Source organism: Pangasianodon hypophthalmus, chromosome 17 (assembly GCF_027358585.1).
Source record: "Pangasianodon hypophthalmus isolate fPanHyp1 chromosome 17, fPanHyp1.pri, whole genome shotgun sequence".
Lineage (NCBI taxonomy): Eukaryota > Metazoa > Chordata > Actinopteri > Siluriformes > Pangasiidae > Pangasianodon > Pangasianodon hypophthalmus.
In genome coordinates, this window is record NC_069726.1 from 5,339,141 (window position 1) to 5,352,126 (window position 12,986).

The 12,986-nt window shown below is 35.4% G+C and overlaps 1 protein-coding gene across 2 annotated transcripts; it reads right to left on the minus strand.

Annotated features, from left to right (window-relative positions):
- Positions 1-1,329: 1,329 nt before the first annotated feature.
- On the minus strand, positions 1,330-5,907 carry tdgf1 (teratocarcinoma-derived growth factor 1). 2 transcript variants are annotated; one of them, XR_004579784.2, is made up of 7 exons: positions 5,647-5,907; positions 4,879-4,928; positions 4,599-4,754; positions 3,881-3,995; positions 3,673-3,782; positions 2,039-2,249; positions 1,331-1,958 (listed from the first exon to the last, which is right to left on the minus strand). XR_004579784.2 is itself a non-coding variant. In XM_026943950.3 (6 exons), exons 1-6 carry the CDS (start codon positions 5,664-5,666, stop codon positions 2,149-2,151), a joined length of 552 nt encoding a protein of 183 aa, XP_026799751.1. In that variant the 5' UTR covers positions 5,667-5,784; the 3' UTR covers positions 1,330-2,148. The 2 variants fall into 2 exon arrangements, 1 of the variants encoding a protein (XP_026799751.1); XM_026943950.3 differs by having other exon boundaries at positions 1,330-2,249; positions 5,647-5,784.
- Positions 5,908-12,986: the final 7,079 nt, after the last annotated feature.

Here is a 12,986-nt window from a genome sequence, read left to right on the forward strand (position 1 = left end):
AGATGGCCGGACATTCTCCTTCAGGATTTTTTGGTAGACAGCAGAATTCATGGTTCCATTTATCACAGCAAGTCTTCCAGGTCCTGAAGCAGCAAACCAGCCCCAGACCATCACACTACCACCACCATATTTTACTGTTGGTATGATGTTCTTTTTCTGAAATGCGGTGTTATTTTTACGCCAGATGTAATGGGACACACACCTTCCAAAAAGTTCAACTTTGTCTCGTCAGTCCACAGAGTATTTTCCCAAAAGTCTTGGGGATCATCAAGATGTTTTCTGCCAAAACTGAGACGAGCCTTTATGTTCTTTTTGCTCAGCAGCGGTTTTCGTCTTGGAACTCTGCCATGTAGACCATTTTTGCCCAGTCTCTTTCTTATGGTGGAGTCATGAACATTGACCTTAACTGAGGCAAGTGAGGCCTGCAGTTCTTTGGATGTTGTTGTGGGGTCTTTTGTGATCTCTTGGATGAGTCGTCGCTGGGCTCTTGGGGTAATTTTGGTCGGCTGGCCACTCCTGGGAAGGTTCTCCACTGTTCCATGTTTTCGCCATTTGTGGATAATGGCTCTCACTGTGGTTCGCTGGAGTCCCAAAGCTTTAGAAATGGCTTTATAACCTTTTCCAGACTGATAGATCTCAATTACTTTCTTTCTCATTTCTGAATTTCTTTGGATCTTGGCATGATGTCTAGCTTTTGAGGCTCTTTTGGTCTACTTCACTTTGTCAGGCAGGTCCTATTTAAGTGATTTCTTGATTGCAAACAGGTGTAGCAGTAATCAGGCCTGAGTGTGGCTAGAGAAATTGAACTCAGGTGTGATAAACCACAGTTTATCACACGGGGGGGCAAACACTTTTTCACACAGGACCATGTAGTTTTGGATTTTGTTTTCCCTTAATAATAAAAACCTTCATTTAAAAACTGTGTTTTGTGTTTACTCATGTTATCTTTGACTAATATTTAAATTTGTTTGATGATCTGAAACATTAAAGTGTGACATGCAAAAAGATTGGAAATCAGGAAGGGGGCCAACACTTTTTCACACCACTGTACATATTTCCATTCATATATTAAAATTCTTTCTCACAGGATCATGTGATTTAAAAAAAAACTTTGTTAACTAGGTATTTTAAATACAGCAACATTTATTAACCTTTATCAGAGTAGTCTTTTTTTTAAACGAGTATTAATTGTTTTAACTGCCATTAGTTTTGACTTCAATTAAGAGCTATTCCAGTTGAATTAAACCTTGAATAATTGTCATAATTTTAAACAAAGGCTCAAGACAATTAGAACCATGACTATAACCATATAAAACATTACAAATGCATAAGAATCACATTCATATTCCTTTTTTATTGCACATTGCATTTTTTTTATTTGCACACTGCATTATTTGCTCCTCATGTACAACTTGAAATCATGCCCAGGACGAATTATGATGTTGTGGTTTTCAGCTAAATTAAGACCAGTAAATAATCCATCGTCTGAGTTATTGATGAGAAAATTAAGACCGTGAGACAATTTCACTGCTTCAGTAACAGACAGATACAGTACATCCCTTCCATAATCTATCAGGTCAACTCGGTAGGTCAAAGTGGCCAGTGTGATTGATTGGCCTGAGCAATTGTTTGTGTAAGATAAGGAACAAAATAACGGAAAGGTCAACAATCTGAGGTTATCTTAGCATTATCGCACTCTCTCCCAATCAAGAGTGGTGCCAAACAAACAATTTTGACTACATATAAAGACAGGACTTTGTTAAAGGATGTATTCGCTGGCAGGATACATGAACATTAAATCATAGATCATGAAAAAAAAAATATATCATAAACATATACAGCTCTATGGGCAAAATTCACACTGATACAAGTACAATATATTTTCTATATAAATCCTTTATACAGGGTCCTTCACATTAAAACAGTTGTATTGAACACAGCTCGATGCTTAGCTTCCACTGGAAGAAAAAAAAAAAAAATCAGTGCTGCTATTAAATGCTGCATAAAACAACAACAACAACAAAAAAGAGATATATACATTTATAAAACTTCTTTCCTCTCTTATGGTCTGTTTCTTATCCTTCACTCCTGAAAACATCTTAGCCCAAAAGACGAAGCAGAATATCAAAACAAGTCCTGGAGTCGTCTTCAAAGCAGAAATGAAAGAAGCAGCGCCAGACACAGGAGACTGTGGGTCAGTAGTGTTCTCTGGGCGTTCGAACGAAACCAGCGCACTTCCTGAGAATCGTCTGCAGACCAGAAAGAAAGAGATACACAATTAGAGCATGCATACACATACTGAGCATTTGAGATGCATGTTGGGGGGGGGGGGGAATGGGACCATTAACACATGCTTAGACCTGAAAAACAAGCCCCTGCTGACTAATCCTGTAAGGGTTCTCTGGAATTAAGCGCCAGCCAGTAGGGATTCGCAACTCTATTTGGCCAGTGAATGAGGTGTGAAGACCTTTTTTTCGCAGCCTATTCCTGTTCCAGACAATCGCTGATAAAGAGCGGTTTGGCTCCGAGGAGGACTCTCTCGCTTATCATGATATTAATGAGTGAGATAAACGGCTGACATGGAGAGCTTTGAGCAAGCCAGTAAGGCAGTGAAGCTCAAAATATGCACCACTAGAGCACAAAAGAATTCCCAATGCAGTGCTACTGAGATGTAGTAGAATATACATCAGCTATATTCAGCGATATCCTTATACACCATTTCTTATATCAGTATCTGACAGAACAGTATGGGGTTTTAGATGCAGCCAAAATTGTGACACTCTATTGCAGTAATAATAGTAAATCAATAGGTGTTGATTTTGTTGTTTTAGACTTCGGTAAATTGTTTACACACTATCTTGGCATACTATTTAATAAAGTACTAAGATATGTTGGCTAAAATGTTGTAATTCCTTTTGCCATACTATTTAATACAGCAGTATGATGCTTTAGATGTAGCCAAAATGTTACTATACTATTTTGCCATACTCTTTAGTACTAAATAGTAAATCTTATAGTAGTATGTTGTTTTAGACATATGTTAATTGTTTGCATACTATGTAGTACGACAGTATGATAGACAAAACGTTACCACACGATGCTGGCATGCGCTTTAGTATAATCCCAAATGTAGTTACAATACTATTTTGGCATACTCTTTATTACTAAATATTACAGTAGTATGTTGTTTTAGACTTTTGTAAATTATTTGTATACTATTTCAGCATACTATCTAGTACAGCAGTATGTTGTTCCGGACTTATGTAAATAGTTTACATACTATTTGATAAAGTAGTAGGGCATGTAGGCTAAAATGATATCATTACTTTTGTACTTACTATCTAGTACTACAGTATAGTGTTTAAGGCATATTGGCATACAATAGTTAATACTGAATAGTAAGTCAGTAGGTGGCAATTCTGTTGCAGTAGAATGTTTTTTTGGACTTATTCAGATTGTTTACATCATTACATATCATTACATCTGGTACACACTGGTCACAATGTTATCATATTAGTTTTGGCGTTCTGTTTTGTACAGTAACATGATGTTTTGGATGTAGCCAAAATAATACCATACTATGTTGGCATACTTTTTAGTGTGGTACTAAATATTAAGTCTGAAGCCCAAACAACCCATAAAGTGTGAGATTGGTGAGTCCATTGCGCTTACCACAGTCACTATGAAAGACCTGAGGGAAGCAGTGCAACATGCCATATCCACATCTGCAGTACGAGCAGCCTTTTTGAACCCATTCTCCGTGAGGAATAACGCCACAGTTCCTGTGAAAAGACAACAATCCGAACCAAACTGTTACATTCTGTGTGTTACAGCATTACGAATTTTAAAGTATGCTTTCTGTGGTGGGCGAGTCGGTTACCTGACACGTTCATCGTACTCGCAGCTCCGTCCGGTGAAGTGCTTTGGACAAGCGCAGAAACTCCCCAGAATGCACGTACCCCCGTTCTTACAGCAGTTACGACTCTGTGTAGCACCTTCAATAAAATAAAAAAGTGTAAATGAACGCATTGCTGTAGTTGTTAGTTTTTTTTTTTGCACCCGAAAGATTCGCACAGAACTAAACAGTTGGTATTCATATATCTGTTAGCAATGGTGCATTAATGCATGGACATATTCAACAGTCCACTGCTCTAAGATGTTACAGCATGGAAGAAATTTTAAATTCCCTGACACATTTGATTGTAAAATCCTGAGGGACGCCAAAGCAATCCAGCTTGTGTGCTCTACTTCAGTTCCTAATTAGGGCGTGCAATATGGCAAAAAAATCTCATGATACATGATAACAAATGGCGAAACAAAAACATAAAATCTAATATGATAATGTTAAGAACTGCAGGAAATAGATAAGCCAAATTAGATTTAAATGAATCTAGCCCTCAAGTACAAAAAGACATTGATTAACTGAAAAAGCCTGAGTCCAGCAGAGTTTGGAGATTTCTTGGCTCAGATGCACTTGATCCAGCTCATTAGTTACAAACCAGCAGGGGATCGCTAAACTGTGCTTGGACTTTGGACATACAGAACAAGACTTGGGCACTCCTGATAATATCATAAATAGCACATGGCTTATCACTTACTTCCAGTGAGTCCAATAAAAGGTAACACGGCCCCCGAGCCCCGGTGCTGGCCAGCTGCAGACGGCGCGTTCATTTCATTAAACTGATTCAGCAGTTCACTATGTTGATCACGCTTTCCTGATGCCTTAGCACTCCCACATCCTACCCCTTCACAAGCTGGATGAAGAAAAACACGGCCATGTTAGAAACGGGAATCGTTTCAGATAAAGTGGGCCACCCGCTGTATTAAAACGTCAGATGCAAATGGCGTTGAAATGGAAATGGTCTGAAGATACATTACCTGATCCAAGTGTTACTGTTTGGCAGGCGAAAGCTGCAGACAGCAGGACCCTGTCGAAATACAAGAAATCTGTTAGAGCCAAATTCAAAAACTCAGTGTACTACCTTACTACTGTACTAAACACTACGCCAGAAGTAGTACTATAACATTTTAGCTTAGTAACCCACCACATAACCCACTACTTGATTCAATAGCATTTCAAAATAGTGTGTAAACAACTTATGACCAAAAATACATATGTCTACTACTCTAAGACTTACTCTTCAGTACTACACTAAATAGTATGCAAAATAGTAGGGTAACATTATGTAACATGCTGTACTAAATAGTATCCCTAAAAATAATATGATAACAACATTCCTTTTAATCTAAAACCACATTACTACTGTAACAAAACTGCCACCTCCTACTGACTGTACAGTACTATACTAAATAGTATGCCAAAATAGTATGGTAGCATATTTAAGACACAATACTGCTGTACTAACTAGCATGCAAAAAATAGTCCAAACAACATATTACTGTAAAAACTATGTTTTTAAGTACTACACTAAAGAGCATGCCAAACTACTATGCTAATATTTAGAAATATATATTAAAAAACACACCATACTGTTATAACATTTTAGGCTAGTCCAAAACAACACAAGCTATTACTATCCTAAGTAGTATGCTAGAATAGTATGCAAACAACTGACCAAACTATAAAACAGCATACTACTTTGATAACATTGACACATAGTGAACAAATGAGAAACACGTCCTTACCTGAGCAGTAAATTACTCATTCTGCTCTCCAGGGTCGAAAAAAATAAAACAAAACACGAATTTAAAACCCCGCTGTGGTAACTCTGGCCTTTTAAAAGTTTAGAGAAAAACTTCGCTGCTAGTTTTTTATCATCCAAACATCACCATCTCCTTCTTCCTGCTCCTGTTACTTCACTACAGCCATGAATACCAACACTAACACACCCCGCGCTCTTAATCCTGATTGGTCACTGCTCGTTTGGCTCGACCAATACCGAGCGCTCACTGAGCACTCACTTCACGCGCAGTTAGCACCTGTAAGCCCCGCCCCCTCCGGCCCTTAGTCATGCATGAGATCACACAGGCAGAGCCGGACATTATGGAAATGTGGAGAGCAATGAGAAAGAGTTCCGCCTGTTAAGCCTGAAATCCCGAAGTATCTACTCTCCAGAAATAATAAAATAATAAAATCAGAAATAATTATAAAAAAAAAAATAAATTGGGGTGGGGTGGGGGGCGTGGTTTAAAAGTAAGGGAAGTAAGAACTTCAAAGAAACTTGATCAGAGAAATATAGAGATACAAAATGGGACTAGAATATTATAATATTGTAGAATAATAATATAATAAGATTATCCTGTATAGAAGTGCAAATGGAAATAAAGACACAGATATATATCATTGTATATCATATATATATATATCATTAAACCTTTTAATTTATTATATAATAATATGACAGAATGATTTAAATCAATCATATTATATTATATTATCATAATAATAATAATAAAATCCCTTATGTATCTACTTTTCAGAAATAATAATCATTTTAAAAACCAGGATGTGGTTTAAAGTAGTGGAAGTAAGAACTTTAAAGAAACTTAAGAAATATAGAGATACAAAATGATACCAGAGACTAGAACATTATAAAATAATATAATAGTGTAGAATAATTATATAATAAGCTTATCCTGTATAGAAATGCAAATAGAAATATCTATCTATCTATCTATCTATCTATCTAAAATTAAACTGTAAGCATTAAACCTCTTATTTGTTTATATGATAATATATGAATAATAATGAAATCCCTTAAGTATCTACTTTTCTGAAATAATAAAATAAGTAAAAAACTAGGACATGGGTTGATATGAAAAAGAAATACATCAGATTGTGGGGAAAAGTAGGAATTTTTCACAAATAAAAAAAAAAATTAACATGTAAGAAATATAGAAATTAAAATTAAATTAGAGAATAAATATATAACATAATATAAGAGTATGGAATAATAGTATATTATATACTATAGTATAATAGTATAATAGTATATAGTAAGTTTATCATATGTATTAAAAAAATACACATTCAGAAAATAAAGATGCAGGTTTAACACAAAAAAAAAAATTCTTCATACATTTATTTCAGTCTATGCATCATTAAAATGAAAATATTAAAGTGTAAAATGTCAGCCTTATGTTAAAAGTATTTTCAGATTAAACATATAAGTTTACATGACCATTATTCCTCTTTCTGAGTATTTAGGATGAAGGAAGTATTTTTTTTAAAGATTCTATTACATTTTTACATTATCATTTAAATTTCAGCAATAATGTTGTGGTCATTTGTTTTGATTCAGTTGGTATAGTCAATACTTTGCAGGTAACTTCACTATTAGTTCTCTGCAAAACCTTTCATTCACCTTTAATTTTTTATTTTTTTTTGCATTGACATTTATCATACTGAGTCATTTTAAGCATGCAGACTTCAAGCTTTTAGAGCGAGTGATTGACTGGTGACATGATGAAGTGCCAAATGAACCATGAGGAATTTGATTACAACCAAGAACACAACATGTGATTTAATTTCAGAGTTTAGCCTGGTGCTGCAGCTACATTTCCAGGGGTAAGTGCAAATTAAAATTGTGGTGTGGTCTCGCTATGAAACAGATGAAGTGAAACTTTGGATCATCACAAGAAACTATTATCCACTTCGTCCTAATTAACAACCACGAGTCTTCCAGAGGGAAGGGAACGGACTAAGTGTGGTCTTTGAAGGGAGTTTTTTTTAGCTAACAAGCATAGTTTTGTTTCTTTATATAGTGTATGTCCATGAATCTGATGCTCTGGAGTTTTTATTTACTTCAGTAACACAATATGTCATATCTCTAGTAACTACACAGTAAACACTTTAAAAACTGATGTCTCTTTCTTTAGACTTGAATTCAGGGATGCTTTTTATTTGTTGTTGCAGAATTATTATAGATATTATATATATTGGCACTTCTTTCTGACATACTGAAATACAACAAATGATTATAAAGTTTCGTAACTGTGACTGGAGATACACACAGGAATAAATTTGCCGTATGGAGTTTTTAAATTCAGACATGCTGTGTAGGTATTGAAGAGCCCTCCTTGTTTACTTCCTGGTTTTTCCTGCCCCACCTTGACCACACCCCCTGTAAACAGTTCACACCTGTAATTAGTGGTGTGTTTATCCCCTTTTGTTTGCATTGTGTCTCCCTCCTGAAGCCATACATACAAAGACAGTATACACATTTACTGTAATTCAAAGCATCCAATAGATTCTTGTTTCTTAGTTTTGACTTTTAGTTCTGGCTCTGATCTCGGAGTTGCTTAGTTACCGTGTGGTCCAGTCTCTTTCTTAGTTAGTCAAGTGTTCAAAATGGCATATACTACTCATACTATTCATACTTAACCACAGTACACAGTCCACTATTTCCACCAAAGTAGCACCAAATGTAATATAGTAACATTTTAGCTTAGTCCAAAACAATATAACCCACTACTGCACTAAATAGTATGCAAAATAGTATGTAAACAATTTACATACATGCAAAACAACATACCACTGTGACAGAATTGCCACCGACTAGCATACTAATTTAGTACTATGATTTTTAGTAGCTATGTTGTTTTAACTTTTCATTAAGCAATCTAAAACGTTACAAATGAGAAACACATCTATAAGCCTGCCTGAGCAATAAATTACTCTTTACTCTAATTTTGTGGCTTACCGCATCCCACAATGCAACACAGTCATTTTATTTCCTAAATAAAACCTAGAAATGTGTGGTGCAGATGGTAATAACTACAGCTAATATGGTTACATGGAAAGACTATAGGGGTATGTTTCCATCCAAAGGTAGCAAATAGCTAAAAAATATAGCACTTTCATTTTGCTAATTTATTGTCTAGGTGAATAAGCTAACACTAACTGACAAGAATTAGCAAAATAGATTGTTAGTATGCTAGATTGTTTATTGCTAGATACTAATTTAATAGCTTAATCCATCCATTTTCCATACTGCTAATCCTACATAGGGTCTCAGGGGTTCCCTATCCAAGGGGACTTGGGGCACGAGGCAGTGTATAGAACCCTTCCAACACAATTGCACACACACTCACACACTACGGGCAATTTGGAAATGCCAGTCAGCCCTGAAGCAGGGGAAGAACATGCAAACCTTAATCCGTTAATTCAATTAAAGCTCTGTAATTCTTAAATATCCAGTTTACATGACACAGAACAGAAACTTGACTGTTTATGCAAGCCTTTGTGTGCATTGATTGCCTTTCACATTAATTACCTGTAATATTATTAAAATTAAAATGACAGGTAATCAATATGAAAGGCAATCAATTCGCCTTCGAAATCATTTGTATTGTTTATGCATGAATATGAATTGTATGTGTTTTTTTTTTTTGTTACACTAGGTTGTAAAACCTTGCAGTTGCTTTGTGTAAGTGAATAAGCGCATCTGTGAGATGACTTAATGTACATATACTCTATTCACATAGTACTCTATTCCCACAAAAGCAGGTTATAGGAAAAATCCACCCTGAACACCTTGCGTATCAGTATTTACAATTAATATGCGATCTTCTTTGGTGCATCTTTCATTGGTCTATTTTCACTTTTTTCGTATATTACGCATAATGGTAGTAGGAATTCATCTCAAGCTAAAGAGAGTGATTTCTCACCTCCTCATTTATACACTCTATTCAAACCGATCAGCTTCCATTTTTTCAACTTACATGCCAATACCACAATCAACATCACGTAGATCGCTAACTAGCCTAGCTAGACCACTAGAGTATGTTATTTTGTCATGTCTGTAATTCAATATCACCCACTCTGATTTGATTATTGTAGCATTTTGTCGTAATTAACACTATCGTAATACTTTAACACTCCATAATAATTCATTTCAAATTTGAAGTGCGAAGTTTGTGCACCTCATTTAAAAATGTAATAAGCTGTAGTGACATCTTTTAGCTAATTTCTCTCACCTGATCTTTGGCTCCAACACCTGTATCTCCTCACAGTGAGAGCATTATGAAGACCCAAAGGAAGGTACGCAAAGGAATCAGACAGATTCGGGTCACTTGAGCATCCATTTCATGTCTATCTTTCTGAGTGAGGAAATTATTATTTGATATTATTTATCAGGTTCATTTAAACGCTTATCTTCATTTGTTTACAACATTTAATCTTCCCCCTTTTTTTTATATCTGAACTGGTTAAATGCGCCAACTTATTTTTGCTCCAGCACTGCTGAATAAATAGAATCACCAAATAAAAGAGTTGTCTGAGATATGGTGCTTGGCATGGCATGTTTTTTTTTTTTTTCCTTCGCCTTCTTTTGATTCCTTCCTTTTTTATCCATGGCTTGCTGTGTTTCAAATCTCTTTAATTGGTCGCAATTTCAACTGGGACTGAAAATGAACCCTTTCTGAAAAAGAAATTAAATGCAAATTATGTGTCTTGGGTCGATGCATTTCTCATTTCTCAGTGAAACACCGCTGTGGGGAGAATTTCTCCTTTAAAGCTGTTAAAATTCATTGCATTCCTCTAATTGTCACCGGGAATGGTTTCACGACACAGTCGTTTCTGCTGTTTGTTAATTAAAAGCATCATCAGTAACAGTCTAAAGAAATGATTGTTATGATGATGATCTAGTCACTTTGAATTGCTTCAATCAGAATAAATGTTTTTTTTCATATGTAGTTTATATTGCATTATTACTATTTGCTGAAGTTGCAGATCTTTACATGTATTATTTTCGCTTATTATTATTATTATTATTATTATTATTATTATTATCAGTTGGAGGTTAAGGGTTTTGCTCATGGGACCTTCAGGTTACTCTCACAGACCATTAACCACCACACACATATTTTTCTCGTCATCAATTTGTTTTCCTAAAGTCACACCTGTATTTATCTGTAATATAGTTACTGTATGTGTAACCCTGCTGTCACTGAAACATCCACTCACATTATTAATACATTCACACTATCTCCTATTACTGTCTTTCCACTGACTTATGTATGACTGTGCCTAAACCTAGTTTTGTGCTCCATTCCAGACAGACTTCCGAACAATTTGGAAGGTTGGAAAAGCATTTTGGAGGACAGCTCCGACTAGACAATCTCTAAAAATTGAAATATCCAAAAATGGAACAGGGATCAGTGGTGTATGTGATGGTGCTTTCTCCTATTACGGTTCATATTGTTTTCCAATAATGGCACATGCTGCAGTGTTTTATTTTTCTTATACCACAGCAATTTGCCAACAACAACAATCTTTTAATTTATTAACATACAACACATCTGGCTAGCTCAGTTGGTAGCGCATGGGACTCTTGATGCCGTGTGCCAACTCCAGCCACTGAGGTGCACAGACTAGTGTAAAACCTGTGCCAAATCAATATGCAGGCAGTGGAAGATGATCTGCTGTGGTGACCCCTAATGGGAGCAGATGAAACAACAGCAAAGTATGACGTCATGCTTTCATCCATATATAGTTGAGTCATTCTCAAGGGGTGACAAACTTCCAAATAACATACATTATTGTATAACTTTAATGGTAATGGTGTGAATTTTTATTATTGTGTAGAATATTATAAAATTTTCTTTGAATCTGCCAAGTGCCAGAAAAATAGCTTGTCCCACAAGCCAGATGTACTGCTTTAGAGTCTTTTCCAAAATATTCCTTATTCATTTTAATGTCAGAGGCTGAACATTACTATGAAGTCGATCAAATGTATGTAAATTTGCAGACTTTTAAAAAAAAAAAAAATAAATAAATAATTTAAACCATTGTCCCTGATTTTCATGTAATTGTTGTTAGCTATTCTACTTTACTACAATTTACTTCTAATTAAAATTTTTCTTGTGGACTGCGTCATTGGAGTTACACTTTTCAATCTCCCTGTCAATTAATTTTTAACAACAAACAAAGATTTTACAGAATAATTTATTGATGCAAGTGTGATTTATGGTGTATGCTTTAAGATGCTTGGAAAATACATCTTTAATAGAAAGTTGTCACTGGCGCTACTGTCATCGGTGTGACAGATTGTGTTTATAACACCAGTGACTTAAAGTAATGACACCACATTAAAGAGTTAAGGAATAATGGTTACTCATTAAAAAAATTCATTAAAGTCACAATTTCCAAATAGAAAATGAAAACATAATTCAAAATTTGTCACATTTGAAGCCTTTCCTTTGGAGAAAAGCTGACTGACTGTTACAAGGCTCTGACACCGGAGACTCCTTACAGAAAGCCTCATAACTTTAACAATAGTACGATTTCTTTGTTAAATAATGTGTTTTTAAAATCTGTTTATGTTTAAGCATAGATTATTTGCTTAAACATAAGCAATAAATCCATACAAGTCTTTGTGAATGAGTAATATGAATGAGAAAATCATATATTTCAACAAGAGTGTTCATATAAATCTGTGATTTCAATTATAGCCGCCTGTTATAGATAATTAATCATCACCTTTTGAACAAATTCAAGTGTTTAACAGTGCCGTAATGTAATTATTTTATAATATTTTACTCCTACTACTTGCTGACTAGTTGCTGACCTTCAAAGTTAGACAAATCGCCTCATCAGTCTTTCAGTCAATAGTGTCAAAATTGAAAGATTTATACGTGCTATTTAACACACCCTGTAATTAGTTAATGGGTGTGAATTACGTTCATGATTGCTCTATTATGAATGTGGCCAAATGGAGCAGGCCAGGCTTATCCACAGTACGGTAAAAAGCAAAAGAGGGTCGAGTCAGTCCATTTTGTGCTTTTGACAGAGAGATGATTGGGCTTAATTACTGATGGTAAAATGTGAGAGATAGCTGGGATGAGCAATGATGGCGAATCGAGCTTGGTAATTGATCAGGAAGTGATTAGGGCATCTTGTTCCCATAATCCAAGGTCAGGGATGTCTCTCTGCAGCCCCCATGTCTTTACTGAGTGACTGGAGGCTTGGGGCTTTGTGATAGAAATAGATCGAATTGAAAGGCGACGTATTCAGCCTGCTCTCA